This window comes from Epinephelus fuscoguttatus, linkage group LG1 (assembly GCF_011397635.1).
Source record: "Epinephelus fuscoguttatus linkage group LG1, E.fuscoguttatus.final_Chr_v1".
NCBI classification, from domain to species: Eukaryota; Metazoa; Chordata; class Actinopteri; order Perciformes; family Serranidae; genus Epinephelus; species Epinephelus fuscoguttatus.
The window spans coordinates 24,899,101-24,917,986 of NC_064752.1; the positions used below are offsets into that span (position 1 = coordinate 24,899,101).

An 18,886-nucleotide genomic window follows, 5' to 3' on the forward strand; every position below is an offset into this window, starting at 1 on the left:
TTAAGACTGTCAGGTGCAAATATAAAGATAATCACTTCAGGCTTAATAGTGTACTTCAACTGCTAGAAAAGTACTGAGACTGCTGTGGTATCATGTTTGCTTTACTGAACTGTGTAGGGTTTTTTAGCCCTGAATTAGGACTGAAGATGTTTCGCTTTTTAACCACGACAAATATGTTGATAGATTGATAAAGCTTTGAGTCCAGTACATCAAAACTGAGGGATGAAACATACTATATATATGTTGTGTGGTAACTAGGGACAAACTTAAAAAAAATTCTTAATAAGTTAAGCACAATTTGTGAACTAGTTACATCTAATTATAAAATATAAATCTAGGTTCACAATGATCTGTTTCATAAAATCAAACCGACACATTAGCCCGATGAGTGACTCAGCACGGTGAAACGCACACCTACCTTCTGCAACTGCGTCTCCAACTTACTACACTCCTCTTTTTTCTGTTCGATGGCGATTTCCAGTGACTTGAGCTTTGAATCCTTCTTGAGGCCAGAGGACGCCAGGGATGAAGCATGTTCCTTTAAATCGATGAGACTGGACTGCAGGTAGACAGAGAGCACAGACGGTTAGCACAGGTTCAAACCAGGAGGCCTACCTGGGTCAAAGCACCAGGAGCAACAGCTTAAATGTCAAATGAAGGCCTACTGACAGAAAGAGATACAACATATGCTGCACAGTACAAAGTATTTTGTAGTCTGTACCAGCATCAATGAAATTCAGTGATTCTCGATACCCAATTTGATACCACAGTAAAAAAAAAACCCCAAAAACAATAAATCCTTTGTACTTAAACAAACACTCCTTTATTAAAAGCATATCAATTAAATTAAATTTAATAAAGATAATTTAATGTAATTTTATAAACAGAAAAACATATATTAATATGTAGCCCACAAGATCTTAACTTATTACTCCTCCATTGTGGATGGTTGCTCTTTGTGGTAGACTATCTGTCCTGCTCCCCCTCCACTGTGATTGGACGACTGGGTAAAAAGTGACGAGCGCAGTGTTTTACCCAAAGTTGAACATTTTTCAACTCTCGGCGACCAGAAAAAACTCAGTGCCCCACTATGATTGTAGCATAGTGTAAATACGCAGCAATCTCATTGCAAAGAATTTTTTAAAAACACGCTGGCCTTGCAAAAAAGCACTTTTTTATGCTGGTGTTCTTCTTCTTCCTTTGACATTCAGCAACTGACTAAAACATACGTAGGTGCATATGCTGCCCCATCAGGTTCGGAAAAATGCATCAGTATGGTTGAAAAACAAGTATCATCACATTTTAAGAATTTTGGTATCGACTTGGTACCGAAATGTTGGTTCTCATGACAACCCCACACTGTACAGCAGAGTAGCTACACATTATATGCAGCCATGTGGACACACGTCATACATCCTTACACACTGAAGACAGCCTTTATGTCTCATGCATACTCACTGACCTCTTTCTCTGTTAATTCTATCTGCAGGCTGTTGACCTTCTCCTTCAGATCCTTGTTCTCCTTCTTGTAGGACTCCACTTCTTCCAGACGTTCTCTGTCTTCCCTCTCCCTTTGGTCCTTTAAACGCTCTATAATCCTCTCCTAAAACACACACACACAGAATTAAAAGAATTACACTTAAAGAATGGTCTAAAGAGTCAACTTGGGAGTTTGAAAAGTCTTTGCTGACTGTGAGTAATGAAATACATTTATCAAATGACTTTCTTGTACTTACAGTGAAGTGTAAGAGTAAGCTTTAAGAGCAGCTCTGAAGTGGCACCTTTAAGTTGTGAGAAATGTCATAAACAAAAAGCTTAAATTTGCAAGTGAGAGTAAATGTGAATGGTTATTACTTTTATCTTTGACATAAGGTAAAATCTTGAGAAATACACTTACTAGATTTCTTACAGAGAGTTAGATGAGAAGATAGATACCAGCCATGTACACAGAGTTCTCATCAAACTCTCGGCAAGAAAGCAAAAAGTCTATTTCCAGAAGACCTAACTTTTCCTTTAAAGGGGCTCTATGTCAGATTCAAAGCATATGAGTTGCCTGGATATGGCTCTCAACATGGAGGAGGCTGAGTCGGCGGCTGGCAGCTAATGGTGCCAACTCAATAAACAGCGATAAACTACAACAACAGTGCTGACAGAGCTATTGGTTTTAACTAGGGGTTAACCAGAGGATGCTACGCGTCTGTGACAACGCCATCCTGATATCTACGGTAACTGGCTGTGTGAGAGCCATATGAGGGCTGTGCAAAGCAACAGCGATTAGCTAGGCAGTGGGATACACACATGCACTAACATGCATGCCTGGCTGGACCATTTTACCATAACAAACCACAGAGAAGCACAGACTACAGCACACAGAGGTAGCATGACTTCATTCTCTGGTCAGGACGCCAATACTCCTCTATATCTTCACATAGCAGACAGTGGTTTGCTGCTGTGTTAATGCTATGAATGCCTTTAAGTCCAAAATAAAAAAAATACATGCCCTTTATTGTACCTAATTCATGTCAGGTGCACAGACACCTACTGTATGCTCTCATCAAAATGACCTCCCAAAGTGGTAAAATGATTTAGTCATGCAGCAGCTGTTCACATCCCAAACCGTGAACACCACTGCATCCATCCTAATGCTACACTGCTGTAGCGTACCTTCTCTGACAGTGCCTCCTCCAGCGTGGCCAGGGCAGTGTCTGTGTTACTGGAGTCGGTCTGCAGAGACTTGACTCTGTCCTTTAGGTTCCCCAGCTGCTTGTCTTTGTCCCGCAACTGCTCCTGCAGGTTCTCAATCTGACACAGGGAGGAGGAGAAGGAGAAGACCAGGAGGATGGTGTTGGCACAGGGGAGGAGAAAAAGCAAGAGAAGCAGGGAGAAGTATTTAAAGTTGGTGTAGCTGGACTTGCAGATTACAGTCTTTGAAGATTAATACACTCACAGACAACGCCATGTTCATAGTTTGAAATGTGCTAAGGCTTTACGACGAAGCATTTTCCATTTCGAGAAACACATCAAAAACTACCAGACTTTTAAAAACAGTTTGAAAAGTACATTAAGAAGTAGCGGGCAATAACAGCCAAACTGCCATCTGTGAGAAAACAGGAATTGTGCATTAAGACTAGCGTAAAAACACAACTACTCTGAGTCTGTAAAATAGGTGTATTGATGTACTATACTATATTATATGATTGACACAACAGGGAAACAAAACCACAGCCACATCACTCGAAAACAAAGATTTATAAATCACGAGAGATGACAGAGAGAGATAAAAGTGGATGGATGAGGGAGAGGAGGTGTGATAGAACCAGAGAGGAGAGAAAAAAACAAAGGGAATGGGTGAGAGAGGGAGTAACACTCTCAGAGTATTTATAGCACACACACTCACACACACACACTAGAGCCAGTGAGGCAGAAATATCTTCTTGCTTGTCTTTCTATGGACACTTTCCCCCTGAGAGCAACAGAGACTCTCTCACTCTTAATGGAGAGAGTAACCACTCTGCTTTATATTTTCACAGAGTGACTGGTTTAGTCCAGGACACGAGAGTCTGACAAAACAACGCGCTCCACTCATCGCTGATTTCATATTTCAAATTATAGCTGGAGTCCACCGACACAGACCTCTGCCCACTCAGCACAGTTTGGTGAAACCAATAAATAATGTAAGCAAAATACGGTTAGTAAAACATTTGGACATTTTTTTTCAACGTTTTCCTCAGTTTGTATTCCCACCTTTTAGCTTTCCTTTCATCTCTTTATACATCCTAAATGGATATTCTGATTCTCACCTTCTTCTGCAGGACATTGATCTTCCTCTCTTTGACCTCCAGCATGTCCTTCATGTCCCTGATTTCTCCGGCGAGAGTGCCCTTTTCCTCCGTCAGGTCCTGCAGCTGCTTGGTTTTCTTGTTCAGGAAGGACTCTTTCTCCTCTAGCCGCAGACGTAGAGCATCCACCTGAAGCAGCCAGAAACACACATACTGTAGTGAGTCTGAATGAAGTAAATGTGATGATGTCGAAGGATTTGTTAAGATATGGCAACTAGTCTTGAACCCAGTGGACCTCCTTCTACCTAATTAATAATACTGGTACTTAGTACAGCATACCTAGTAATTTGAATGCAATTATTTCACCTGGTGGAGTGTGTGTGTTTTGTTCGTGTTTGTAAGGTCATGACTTTGTGTTTCGTTAAAGGATTGTCAGATACTGTATGCAAACATGCTCACCAGCACAAGTGAAAGTAAAAGCCAACCCCAGATTCACTCCTCCTTGTAGTTTCGGAGCTGTGTCTCTTGGATTCCTGCTGCTAACGATCTGGCACATGGTCGCTAGATTTTTATAAAGCCCTGACCTCACGTGAGATCATCACCACACTAATAAACCGGACACAGGAAATGAGAAGAAAATAAGACAATACAGGCAGAGGGCAGAGTCTCTGCAGAAGAGTACACCACCACACACTGAGAGTGTGTTATAAGTGATGACTGAGAGTGATTACTTCTGTATGAGTGGAAAATCCTGCATAGTGCATATTTAAGGTAGTTCTTGAAGTATCTGAAATTGCTGTTAGTAAAACAAATAAAAAAATAAAACAATCTTACATAATGTGGACTTGACTGTGACTGAGTAAAAAGGAGTTATTAGATACACACAATTTGCACCCCTAAAACTGTTATGACTTTAGCTTTCAAGAATTTATCTGTCTTAACTTAAGCTCCACGCAGCTGCGAAGGAAGACGGGTGCTGAGCGAGTATTTATTAGTGTGGTGATGATCCTCAGTTCACGCATGCACGTCCACAGTTATTTATTTTCCAGTGCAGCTATTTGATGTTTTTGATGTTTATTAGATGTGCTGTGACAGTACATTGTGCATTATCGTTTCTTTGGCGGTGCTCTGGGTCACAGTTAGTTTGAAGTCCAAAAGTAAATAAAGTGCTGATATGACTTACAGTAATAAGCCCCGGGCTCAGGGCGAGCCTATTATTTGCTCAGTGTGGCTCAGAGTATGAAAATGTTTGTGAGGCAGTGTATTGTTAGGCTGATTTACTGTGTGTGTACACACAAGTTAAGGTTTTTCTTTTTTTTCATTACCTCTGTTTGCAGGATGGCAGCACGTTGCTCCTTGGCAGTGAGAGACTCTTTGAGCACCTCGATATGCTGTTTGCAGTCTGAGTTCTGGTTGTTGAGGGTCTCTAGTTTTGTCTGCAGAGCCAGCAGCTCCGACTCCTTCTTCGACAACTCCTGCTTCAGCTGGTCAATCTACGGACATGTGAAACAACCATTTACATGAGCAATTTAATGTTCTACCATCACAGTGTGTGTGTGTGTATGTGTGTGTGCGACGGAGATAAAGAGTGGGAAACCTCTTTTTTCCCAAACAGCAAGCTCCAGTAGTCAGCACGGCTTTTGCACTATTTTCATCAACGCACTCTCTCATTAAAAATGCATTTGGGACTGACTCCCCTGCATTCATCATATATTATACATCATCTCTATTCATGATTGATGAAAAGAGGTCTAAAAATAGAATAACAAAACTGTGGCTGGTGTACGCCTGGTCGACTAACGAGAGGAGCGGTATGTAAACACAGAGTCAAAGCTCCGCAGAGACACATGAGAGCAGTGGACACGTACACCGCGATGCAATCACAGATTTCAGGTAGCTCTGCTGTTGTCGTGATGGTGTAGCTCTACTACTTCAACACAAGTTATCATGTGTGCATGAAGGGTGGGGTGAAAACACTGAGTTGCCTGAAAACAAAAGCAGGTGAAGTCGGTTTAATAAAAACTAATCTATCAGTCTGACTGGGCAGGCTCACTCTTTTAACATAATGTAAATTACAGTTGTCCGTCCCAATCGCTGGCAGCAGAATAATAAAGTAAGTAGCTTTAATACATAATTAAGGAAGAAAAGTTAAGTATTTTATCATGCACCGGCATGCACGTGCTGATTTTGCCTTTTTTTTGGTGCTCTTGACTCTGAGGTCTTTAAAAAAACCAGCAGAGAAGCACCTCTCAGATAGGTGCCAACAGGACACTTTGCTGATGACACTAAATGCTAAAGCAGCTAATTTAAGAGACACGTCAGCTTTATTTAGTATTCTCCTCTCTGCACAGGTCTATCCACACACTCAGTTGTGTCATATATTCGCAGAATCTGTTTTTCGTGTGTAGTGCAGACGGTATGTACCTTGGTCTTCATAAACTTAGAGTGGTTCTTGTAGACCTCCATCTGTTTGATCTCCTCCTCTCTGTCCTCGGTGTTCAGTAAGCCGTTCGCCTTCAGCATTTGGATCTCATCCTCCAGATCCCGAATGTTGCGCTCCAGAGAGGCAATTTTGGTGTCCTGCACACAAACATGCAGAATAGACACACCTCAAAACCCTGACTGGCATGTCCACAAGTTGCATGCTGCAAATGAACCTGAGCTAGAGACGAGAGTCCAGAACAGACAGAAAGACCGACAAAAACTAAAAAAGGTATAGAGAGACTAAGAGAGTGAGACAGAAAGAGAGAGATGTAGCGAGATAAAGAGACTGGAAGAAGCTCTTTGGTGTGGCTGAGAGCAACTGCAGTATCTGTCGGTGAAATCAGAAGCTTTCTACCCAGCTCTTTGCAGCGGCTCAGAGGATTAATCACCATTGGGAAATATTGAGCACACATCCAGCACGGAGAGATCAGCCAGGATCGGAGAGAAACGTGCGGAGGGAAAGGAAGAAAAGTAACAAGCCGTAGCTTTTTGCCGTAGTTGCTTGCAGATCAATGCAGGATCCAGTCTCTGGACTGCGACTGTGAGTGCAGCTTTAGCTTCACGGCTTTTTAAATAAATAATACAACGTCTTCAAGATTAGCCATGGTCCATCTCCCTCTCCAACAGAGCATAGAGCAACCTTGTTCCTTCCTGTCTTTCTCTCTTTTTGTGTCCCTCCTTCTTTCCTCCTAGTGGCTCTGAACTTATGAACTTGTGGCCGTTAGCAGGGTCAGTCACAGCCCACTGCAGAGGAACATGGGAAATGTATCGTAATGAGGAATGATAGACTACCCGCGAAGGATCTGAGGGGTTAATGCATGAGCACTACACATGCTCTTCACCCTGCTGCTGCTGCATCTCACCTCAGTCTCCGTGTTACGAGTCGAACATCAATGAACTAACATCGCTGCAATAGATACAAGACATCGTACCTTCAAAGGAGGGGGAATTTATTCCATCCACAAGTAATCACTGGTACATCGACCTGGTCAGTAAATCTTGTTCTCTATCTCTCTTTCCCTGCCTCTGTGTGTCTCTCTTTCGATCTATCTCCCTGCATACTGGCCTCTCGCTGTCATAAACAACCACACCTGTTTCCATGGTAGCAGCAGGCAGGCTATATACTGTGCACTGTCTCTGGTGAGTGAGGAGGAGAGGGCGGGAGGGATGTAGGGGAGACAGGGAGGGAGGATTATTCCTGCTTCAGCATCAGCATCAACACAGCAGAGGGAAAGAAGCGAGGGGAGAGATGCAGGGTCTTCCTGCACAGCACAGGAGGAGGAGGAGGAGGAGGAGGCGGGTCTTCCCCTCGCTCTGTATGCAAATCAACAGGATCCCAGAGCACAGATGTCACATGACCACGCCGGGGGAAGGCTGGGGCCTGCACAGCGCCGATCCAGCCGAGCAAGAGGGGCTGTGTCAGCTCGGCGATGATGTCATGATTTATTTTGAGGAAGTGATGTCAGGCCTCTGCAGTGAGGCTGGTGGAGTCTACAGCTGTATAACACTTGTTGTACAGTTCAGTAGCACAACAACTGTTGATCTAAATAGACATTTTTATATAAGCATATGTGTGAGTTATATATTTGCATATTACAGCTGCATTGGTTTTAAAGAAAGCAGTATGGAATAATGTAAAATACCATTTGCTTGAGCTGTAGGCTAAAGGCAGTCACAGTTGATGGTGATGGATGGGTGGGGTCTCTAAAACTGCAGTTTATCTTCTTAAATATTTTCTAATATGAATGTTTATCCCAATATTTAAATGGCCCCTGGAGCTTTAAAGTAACATAAATCATTACACACACATTCTTTCTCTTCTGTTATATTCTGAGTGAATCATTCAAGACCTGCAAATCATTTTAAGACCTGCAGGACCAACATACATCAAAAAGAAAATCCTAATTATATACTGCATTGATTGATACACATTTTGCTATAATTCAGTTTGGCATTTTTGGTCCCTTCAAAAACTTTGAGTGGAAATTTCAAACAAAGCTCTGCAGTTTTAAACAATGCACATCTGCACAAAAATAAGCCAAGATAATGGACGTGCAGTCTGTGTTGTTGAAGAGTTAATTACTGAAATTAAATACGCCATCGTTGCTCACGAAACAAGTGTGATGCAGCTCGGCCCGACCGGCTGCTGCGCGTCTACAGCGAGCCACAACAGCTGTAATGTTGAACAGTAATATTGATTCTTGTTGATGTTTACACAACTGCTTTGTGAGCTGATACACAGTGTGTCTGTGTGTGTGTCTGTGTGTGTGTGTGTGTGTGTGTGTGTGTGTGTGTGTGAGAGAGAGAGATAGAGAGATGTGTCAGTGTGTTTACTATTGACTCAGCTGCTGATGATCACAATAACAACAATAGATTCAGTGGAACACACAGCAGCATGAGCCTCTGTTTACACGTGCAGCAGTTCACATAATACAGGGCCTGCAAATGTCATGTGACATATAAATACAACATCTATCTTTTAACATCTGGTTTAGGCAGACTCTCCATGATTAGCATGTTTGCTTGTATAGTCAGAGTTAAAAAAAAAACCCAAAAACCTTGATATACAAAATGGAGGCTAGATAAGTTGAGTCGTTAATAACTCCATGAGGCATTATTTTGAGGAATAATTAAAGATTTCTTTTTGATAATGTCTGTTGCATGTGGTTGCAGTCAGGCTGTATACTGTGAGTCAGGTTCTTACTTTCATCTCTATGATGGTCTGCAGGGCCTTGGTTTTGCTTGGATCCTGATGCAGCTGATTTCGTCTGTGCAGTTCCTTTTAAGAAAGACACAACATTATGTGGCACCAGAACAGCAGAGTCTGTTCACATCTCTACTGAAGGGATTTTAAGACTAAAATAGACTCCCATCAAAAAATGCATAATAATAAAGTCTGTCTTAACACATGTCAAATGTTGAATGCAAATGATGAGCCCTGCAGTTTTCACTTCACACATTACATAACCAATATGCTACAATATGAGCCGCAGAAGAGAGCATATTGATTGTTAGAGACTCGACACTGCCCTCTAGTGACGACAAGCTAAAAAAACTTGCATTGTGAGTCCCATATATTTAATATCAACACAGCCCTTGTCATAGAGTACCTCTCGCAGATGGATGTTCTCCTTCTCCTTTTGATCCAGAATGACCTCCAGGTGTCCGAGCTGTGCCTCTGCCTCAGCGATGCGCCTCGCCCTCTCCTGCTCCTCCTCCTCAGACGCCCTGCCCGGCCCCGGAGGCAGCCCTTTGCTCTGCAGCATCTCCAGGAGCTTCTTGATGGACTCATCCCTGGCACCCAGCGTCTGCTTCTGGGTCTCGATCCTCAGCTCCATCTCCTCGAGGGTTTTTCTCAGCAGGAAGAGCTCCTTGGCCTGCCTGTCGTGTTCGGCCTGCAGCCGACGGAAGTTCTCCTCCGTCAGCTCGATGGTGGTGAAGTGGTCGGATGCGGAGCGGTTGCCGCTCTCCTGCTGCAGCAGGTGGTTCAGGTCTCGCTGCGTGCGCAGCTCATCCTGCAGAGCCTGGATGGTCATCTGGAGATGCTGAAAGAGAGACTCGACAATTACAATTATTGAAATTCGTTTTAGGAATAGATGCAATGGTTTTTTTTAAATATGACAACACTACACATGAGGGTAACCACATGGGTAAAGACAATCTTCTCAAATGCTGTTGGACACAGTTCTGTGGAAAAATGCTACAGCAGGTGAAACGGGAACAAATCACTTACCATAGACTGTGTACACATATATGTATAGTAAATATATATAGTGAAAAGACAATCTGGCTTATTTGAGGAAAAATGTGAGGTCGTTTTTTTTCTTTATTCTGGAACAAGAGCCAAATTTGAGTCCTCTGGAATCACAGTAAGTCTTTTTAAAAAATAGATGAAGGCTTGAAATGAATCACAGCTGTCAAACCTATTAATGTATTGGTGTATGTTGCTCTGTTGCTCTGTTTTAGACATGTGAGCAAAATTAATGAGGGTCATTAACGTGCTAATCAAAACAGAAGACCACCCCGATGGTTCCCTGCAGTGGTCTATTCTCTCTAACACACAGGCCTGGATATAAATCTGTGTGTAAAACCTCAGAGGTGATACGATTATAATAAAAAAAAAGGGGCCAGAATGCTAAATGAGCATCATGTAGGAAAAGCACGTGTGCTTATAATGTGTTGAATAAACACACAAACTTGTTGGTGAATTTGTGTGTGTCCAGAATAAAATAAAACAAAAACACACACTGTGCTATATTTCTTAGTGTGCAAGGGTCTGTTTGTTCTGGGTTTAGGGCCCAGTTTCTGTCACAGATCGACTCAGGCTTGGTCTTGCCTCTTGGTATTTTCTTCCAGCAGATATCTCCAGAGAGAAATCAATCTATGTCCAGAAAATGGCCCAATCAGGATTTAGAGGAGAGGAAACAGATTCTTACACTTTACAGGCAGTCTGGGGTTGTAGGGTTTGTGGTACTACAGGGGGATGGAGCACCAGACACGTTTGCATTAACACAACTGAACAAACTAATCACTCTTGATAGCTTCACAGTGTTTTATAGGGGCACATACGAGGGTTCACGGGAAAAGGAGACTAAGGTGAACTGCCGGAAATAATTCACTTCCTTGCGGAGGTTCACGGAAGAGGAGGTTGTAATGGTGCAAAGGGATTGCCAGGTGTCTGGAAATACACGCCACACTGAAGGTGACTCTATGTTGTGCACACAACACGTGGTGCAAACATAGGGACAAACCTTGGTTCTCCTGGCATCCAGCAGCTGCAGAGCATGGGCAGAGTGAACAGAAAAACAAATGTATGGTAAAAACAGAGCGTCAGAGCATGATGCAACAGAGACGGATGATCAACACAAACCGGCCAGAGATTTAAAATGCGAGAGATGCCCATCAGTCTGTCCAGCTGTTAATCAGCCTTCAGCACTCGATCATACTGACAATATACCGACAGAGAAAATATGACTTGTTGAGATTACCTTTCTGGAAAGAGATGAAGATAAAGGTTTTACAATGTTTCCAATCAACCACCATGATCTAACATTTACCGATCTTAGATGCATTTGACAGGTCTAATATTGCTATTATTAGTAGCAGCATCAATATTAGTAGTTGGGTTTGTTTTTCTTCTGTCATCAACAACAACAACCACATAACACATGTTCCAATATTAACAGTAGGGCTGTCACTTTAATTTTGACCAACCGACTACTGGTGCTTTAACAAAATATTTACACGTTTAATTTTTGATAAATAATCATCAGTAATGTGGATATAATGGCTATGTGGGTAAAAGCAAAAAATAAAACAGGTATAACAGTCTGGTAACTTAAAAAAATACATCACTTTACTGTAGTGCAGCCTTTAAACCAAGAAAAGACAACAGTTAGGATACTATGATATCCATAATCTAAAATGATATCTAGTCTCATATTACACATCAATATAATATGGATGAATTGCCCAGCCCTAAATCACAGTGCTAGTAAAGGAGTAGCAATAGTGATCTTATAGTGATGATGTGAAGTATTACTAGTGTTGAAATTAATTAGTAGCGGAGCAGAAACATTAATCAGTTCATTGATTAATCCGTTAATTTACCGTAAATTAATCCGCCACTTCTTTTAGAACTGATTAATCATTTATAAACAATGCTAAAAAGTGCATTGTCTATTACCAGCTTCTCTAAAATAAATATTTTCTTCTTCTTCTTTTTTTTTTTTTTATCTTATGTGACTTTGAATTGAATATCTTTCAGCTCTGAATTATTGGTCTGACCAAACAAGACATTTAAAGATGTCACCTTGAGCTCCAGAAAATTGTGATGACAATTTTCTGACATTTACAGACCAAACAATAAATCGAGCAAACAACTGACAGATTTATCTATAATTAAAATAGTCATTAGCTGCACCTCTGAGTTATTGACACTATTAAGACAGCAGGATGAAAAAAAATGCAATCATCTTTAAGCATAACTAAAGGACAAATATCAAAGTGGAAAAACAAATCAGTTTTTGATTGGTCTTATGTTTCTTGCTGGCTCATTTCCACAGCACAGAGCAGACAGGACACTGTGAGCATGTGAAGCATGCGCTCTTCCAGCCATCGGGGGGCAGTGTTTGTGCTAGTTGACGGAGCTGGTGAATTTTTCTGCTGACTGCAGGACTGCTGCCATCTTCAACAGTTTTGGTCACACTGCCTTATGTGAGTCAGTGCCATTTGGTCTGGCAACAGAAACCACCTAATACATCTCAGATTGTCAATTTCACACTGAGTGCAGTCTCATTCATTTACATGCTGACAGTTGTAATATCAACACTTGGAGCTGTAATTTACAATCTGGACACTGTCCAAACCTGAGTGATATTCTTTTAGGATAGACGTCTGATAGAGATTGTTTTGTCCTGAAGCTGCTGATTGACAATATTTTATGCAATTTCAATATCTTTATATATGACCACATAAGTATTTCTTCTTTTAACAGAGAGCTGTATTCTGTTCAGGATGTAAAAACCTCTGCAGCAGCATTTTACATTGAGGAGGGTGCTCACTGTTTGACCTGTTCCTGAGACCTGACACCTCTTAACACTCACAAGTGCATCAATACTAGTGTGCAAAGTCATCCAGTGGGCCGTGCTGGACCCTTTTGCAAGCTGGTTCTGGCCAACAGGCCGGGTGTTTGACACGCCTTAGACAGAGTCTCTTCAAATATTGGCTTGCTGCTGCCCTGCTTGTACTAGATGCATTTAATAAGGCGCAGGGCAACATTCAAACAGATAAAACAAAACCTTTTACTCTCTCCTCATAACTTCTCTCTCTAACCTCACCTGACACCGCTCCCTCTCCCTCTCCCCTTCTCATCAGTGCTCCCTCTCTCTGCTCTGATCAATAGCCTGCCGTCTTGGAACTAAACGGCAGGAGGCATCCCAGTAATTCCATTTGCATAATTGCACTGTGGGTTAAAACGACTGTATGGCCGTTTCTCCCAACGTCTACAGCAGTACTGTACCAGTTCCTGTGAGTCAGTCATGACTCAGCGGATACTGGCGTTGTGGTCATCCTGCCTCAAGAGAAGGCTTCTCTTTCGCTGCATATCCTAAAAAAAATGAGCTTCCAGAGGTTTCACAGAGTCAAGCGAGAGATGTTGAGCTACAGTGCTGCGCTCTCTAACTGACACCTGGGGCAGCCAGGGGTAACTGGCTGTCATAAATCCTTTTGTGCAGAAACACAAAATCCTTCTGAGAGCTACAATAGACAAGAAATTGGATTCAGTCATTTTCCCCCAAAAAACCTCCCTCAAAATGCCAAAAGCTGTATGTGCTTACACGTCAATTAATTGCGCATACAGAAGTATACTGTTGGTTTGAATTTTCACAGTGCTTGTTTTGGAGAATGGGTGAAATTGTTAATTAACAAGACTGAGGATGCAGTCGAATAGTCAGTTTCCTTTCCTACACACTCTTCCTTGACCTAATTAGAAAACATCATGACGTCATGGAGAGATGTAACAGTGAATTCATAAGGAAAAGACAACCAAGGTTAAAAAGAAATCTGACTGTACTTACAATAGGCTCTTTAATTATGCAGTGATGGATGTTTCTGATGTGGATCTGCTGTGGTGAAACTAATCAGTTTACTTTTAAAACCTGATGATTTTTATAACTTGTCTCTATAAATTAATATTATCACTATTAGAGACACCATGTGTTTTTATTGTGTTGTTATATGCAGGTTATATAAATGTGGACAACCCAGTGAAATGGCCAAATGGTGCATCAATGTAAATGTGGCTGCTGCAAAGAACTGTGGGACAGCATTATCTCCTTTCCCCTACATAAAGGATGGTCCAGTGTACCCTATGCTAAAGGAGATAAGAAAGGAAGCACTGAAGCACCTTTCCTTAGCATTTAGAGAATTCAACCAGCTCTTATCAGGACTGCCACTTAGATACTTCCAGGTCATTTCACTCAGTTAGGAGCCTTGCAAAACAGAAAAGACTATTTGACCGCAGCCTAAAGGCTCGGACATACTTTTCCCATTGAACATCCGCAAACAGCAACCGTCACGTGGACGTACGTGCAGTTCTATTCACAGAACATTTGAGGGTCCAGCAGTAAACGGGAGGGCTGAGAGGTGAGCTTGCGGTCAACTGCCGAATTTGGGTCAAAGTAAAGCTAAAAAGACGCTGCTGAGTCTGGAGTGGATTGCTGTTGAGTATCCAACTTAAAACTAACTTCAACGTGTTGAGGTGGCTCTGGCTGGCTGGCTTAACAGCAGTGTTTTGGACTGGACTGGAGTGTGGAACAGGAGACTGGTGCATTCCCAGTCAGCGCGCTTGCTACGTGTACAGTCTGGCTAGTCGCAAAAAATGGGCTGCACATGGACATCCACATAGAGGTCTGTGTGGAATGTTATCTTGGACCAAATAACTGGACAACTGACCTGATTATGGTGCTAGATAAAAAGTCAGGGGATCACTACAGTTACTACAGTTGTTCCTGAGGGAAACATAAATGTCTGCACCAAAATTCCTGAGAACTCACTCAATAGTTGCTGAGGCATTTCTCTTGAAACCATAAATGTCAACCTTATGGTGGAGCGAGAGGAAAAATCGCCAGTCATAGGATACATTGTCCTAGCACCATGAATGTCTTTACAAAATTCTGTGGCACTCTATCACAGGTATGTGGGAATACCGTGCTATAGAAAACTTCAATTAGCTAACTGCATCAGAGGGAATACAAAAGTCACTGGGAGTACTCTGGGTACTATGAATGTCCCAGAGGATAGCAATCCATCCAATAGTTGTTAAGAGATCTCACTGCAAGACAAAAAATATAAACCTCATGGTGGCGCTGGAGAGAGAGTCAGGGGATCACCAAATTCACTAAGCCTCATCCTCCGGGGACCATGAGTATCTAAACTAAAATTCCTGGCATTCAATCCAGTATTTGTTGAGATATTTCAGTCCGAACCAAAGTGGCGGACTCACCAGCTGACATCCCTAAGCCACCCTGTACATAGAATGATACTCAAAGCTGGTGACATGCAGTTCTTTTACCAGGTGGCGTCAGCACAAGCAGCTATATGTGTGCAATACACTGCATATGTGTGTGCGTTAAGAGAGAGTGGGTGTTTGCATCTGACAGATGGACAGCTCCAAAGTGCTGAGTCGGAGCAGCCTACCACTCACTACACTCCTAATCTCTGTGTTGTATGTCGTGATGGCTGACAATATACAATTACACAGCCATGCTAGCAGACGCGGCATTTATTCATCTCCGCTCAGCGAAAAGAAAAGTAGAGAGCAGCACGAAAACAGAAATCTGAGCTAGAATAACAGGAGCTACAGTAAGTGACCCTAAATTTGAATTATATTTGCTTTCTAGTTATTGTAAGTGTTCGCCCAGTGTGATGAGGGCCATTTAATGTATTTTATTAATATTCCTGTTTATCATCTCAAAAGTATAGGATGTGCCTGCACAGACAGTTCTCCCCATGCAACAGAACAGTCCACTGTAACACTGGATCACTGTTCAATTTGATTAAGCCAAAGACTGGTCCCTATAAGGCTTCCTTCAATTTAATGAGTGTCACCCGTTCGTCCCTCAGTGGCTTATTTAGACATTTTGTTTAGTTGAAAGTCACTACATCTAAAGTTCTGCTGCATTAGTTTTTGACACATTTCTTAAACTGTCCATCAAGAGTCTGACAGTGTCACAGAAGTGGGTTATTAGCCCACTGTATGCAGTACATCACAGGAGCATAATACAGGCAGCACAGGGTACATCTATTTGGCTCTGGCATATGTTCAAAGAGCCACAGCTATGTGATTTAATATTTATTCATTCATCTTCTAACCGCTTCATCCTCTTGAGGGTCGCGGGGGGGCTGGAGCCTATCCCAGCTGACATCGGGCGAGAGGCAGGGTACACCCTGGACAGGTCGCCAGACTATTGCAGGGCTGGTGATTTAATATTATGTAATAAATCTTTCACTTCACACTGATGCAAAAAATGATACAGCCTCTGGTTAATGATGAAGAGGAGCTGTATCATTTCACAGTGATTTTGCATGAAAACCAGACAGACAGCCTACCAGTGCAGGAAATCAATAACCCATTCAAATACACAGGCTGACTTTCAATGTCGACAAATTTAACACCCTTTCAAATTACAAAAGCATTCTCATTTTCAGTGTTGATTAAAATATTGTTTGGGGTTAACAACCTGTGGTTTAAGCATTATGGTTGTCTTATTTAAGTTCATAAAAGCATGTCACAGTGGGACAGTGGAGGAGTCACTATGAGCTCCAAACCATGTAGAGCAGAGAAACAGCAAGGACAATGATCCTTAATGAGCTGCCACATACATTAATGTGGAGTTTAACACTGCAAACATCAGCCAAGATACACAAGATACACTTGGCCATCAGTAGCAAGTATACTCATCATCTCAGAACACTTTTCTTTCACTCCATCATTCCTGCATATCTTGTCTGTTTGTTACAACAAAAATCACAGTGTGCTTGACTAAATCATTCATTCTTTTGCCAATAAAATGCCAGAGAGCAGTGGAAACTAGCTTCGACACATCACTATGTGGAGCAAACTGACAACCAAACTTCAAACTGTGCACTTAGTGGATGACCAGGAGTGGCAGTGTTATAGTCAAGACCACACAAATTGATACCTAGTCATGACCAAGACCCGAGCAAGTCCCACAGTGCATGACACACTATGATAAAATGTGGAACATGCAAACAATAGGTCAGTGGGTCTCAACCTTTTTCCTTCAGGGACCCCTTTTCTACAACTGTGTAAACTGACAACCCCTGACTAAGTGACGGGTTTTATGGATATATCATATTCTATGCATAACAATAACAGTACAGAGCAGCTGATAAACTGCACAATTATCACAACTAATGAACGCAGTAACTGCACTCAGTTTGTGTAGAACAAGCAATTTAGATGAATTTTGAGCAGACTACTCTCTGTGAATACTCTTTATTAGAAATTAGATTAACTGTTATTTTTAGGAACGTTTTGTATGAACTTCTGTCTGCATTACTTTTGTTTTATTTTTAACTATCATACATACTTAATTTTTTTTTTTTTTTACAATTCAGTGTTTTCTTCTCCCTAACACTCCTGCTGTTCTATTAGCTCTAACAGCTACTTTTCTAATGCAGGACCGGGTTGTTAAGCAGAGTGAAGGGTCTGTGACTATAGCCTGTGTTCAGGTCTTCACCTCGCCCTTATCCTGTGAGATATTTTGTATAAGTTTGTATTTTGAATAATAATGTAAACTTAAAAAATTAACAGAGCAATTTTCATTTAGCTTTTTTTACAGAAATGAATGAGATGCTGAGACATATGCCCACTGTCTATTTTTTAACTAACGTTTTTTTGCATTCCTTAATCAAACAGGCCCTTCGAGGTCTGCTGGGACACCCAGATTGGGAACCAGTGCCATTGGGCACTCCTCAAATTGATCTAAAACATCCATATTACCATAAAAACACCCACAGAAAACAAATGATGATTCCTCCTTATTCACCTCTGACATTGTCATATTGTCACAGTTTTGCAGCCAGGTGAACCCAAGAGCAAAAACAACAAGAAGGTAACAGAAACTTGAAAAAAATAAGTATTTCATTTATAAAACTAAGGTTACAAAAAGACCAAGGCAAAGAGAACTGGTTGGCTGGAAAACACCCGGAGCAAAACAACAGCTGCAAACACCAAGCTATATAGACCATGCACTGACAAGGAACAAGGGGAAACACACAAGTATATACATACGTATACACACACAGAGAACTAATCACAAGAACAAGACACAGCTGGAGTAGGCAGGTACTGGCATAAGGAGGGAAACACAAGGACTGGCTAACAATGGAGACAACCAGGGTGTGTTGGGAGGTGGTAACACTAGTGCGGAGCAAATGAGATTAGCACAAGCCAGGTGTGCAGGGAAGACTCTGGGAACAGGGGAAGACTAATAAGACTGATACAAAGCAGGTGTGTTATAAAACAGGTGTGAAACAAAGGTAGGAAGTAAAACAAGACACGACACATATGGGAAGTAAGCTTCAAAACAAAACAGGAAACAAAACCCTTGGACTATGACACATATATTATGAATGTATATGTATACGTGTAACATGAAAAATGTCTTCACAAAATAATCCTAAGGCATTGCAGAGGTGAATTTTATGAGTGTGTTATGAGTGTTCTTCAGGTTTTTATGAGCAAACACGTACAAACACAGAGTAACTGAAAATAACTTAAGCATCTTTATTCACAATTTAGTGATATCCCCACAGTCGCAGTCTCTTGGACTGAGACCAAGATAAGACATAGTAAAATGTAGCTCATTCCAAGACCAGACAGAGACCTTTAAAAAAGGTTTTCGAGACCAAGACTGATCATTTACTACAACACTGCTGAGTGGACTAACTCCTGAGTCGTACCCACCCATAAAAAGATGTAAGATTTCAGTGGAAAAAAGTGGAATTCACTGTGTTGTCCGATTCTTTTAAGGGAATACATCCTTATTGTTACTTTACTTGTTAAAATGGACATTTTTGCACTGTTGGCAGTGCTC

At 41.6% G+C, this 18,886-nt stretch overlaps 1 protein-coding gene across 5 annotated transcripts in view; it reads right to left on the reverse strand.

The window, feature by feature from the left end:
* Positions 1-18,886, reverse strand: part of erc2 (ELKS/RAB6-interacting/CAST family member 2) — a 48,558-nt gene that overhangs the window by 17,548 nt on the left and 12,124 nt on the right. For 3 of the 5 annotated variants that reach the window (XM_049582929.1, XM_049582961.1, XM_049582938.1), the window contains exons 3-11: positions 11,015-11,038; positions 9,374-9,808; positions 8,968-9,042; positions 6,204-6,359; positions 5,105-5,272; positions 3,801-3,968; positions 2,665-2,802; positions 1,463-1,603; positions 419-559 (exon numbers count right to left, since the gene is read on the reverse strand). In XM_049582929.1, coding sequence (XP_049438886.1) covers positions 419-559; positions 1,463-1,603; positions 2,665-2,802; positions 3,801-3,968; positions 5,105-5,272; positions 6,204-6,359; positions 8,968-9,042; positions 9,374-9,808; positions 11,015-11,038 — 1,446 coding nt within the window. Of the gene's footprint in view, positions 1-418; positions 560-1,462; positions 1,604-2,664; positions 2,803-3,800; positions 3,969-5,104; positions 5,273-6,203; positions 6,360-8,967; positions 9,043-9,373; positions 9,821-11,014; positions 11,039-18,886 lie in introns of all 5 variants that reach the window. The other 2 variants (XM_049582947.1, XM_049582956.1) reach the window with 2 other exon arrangements.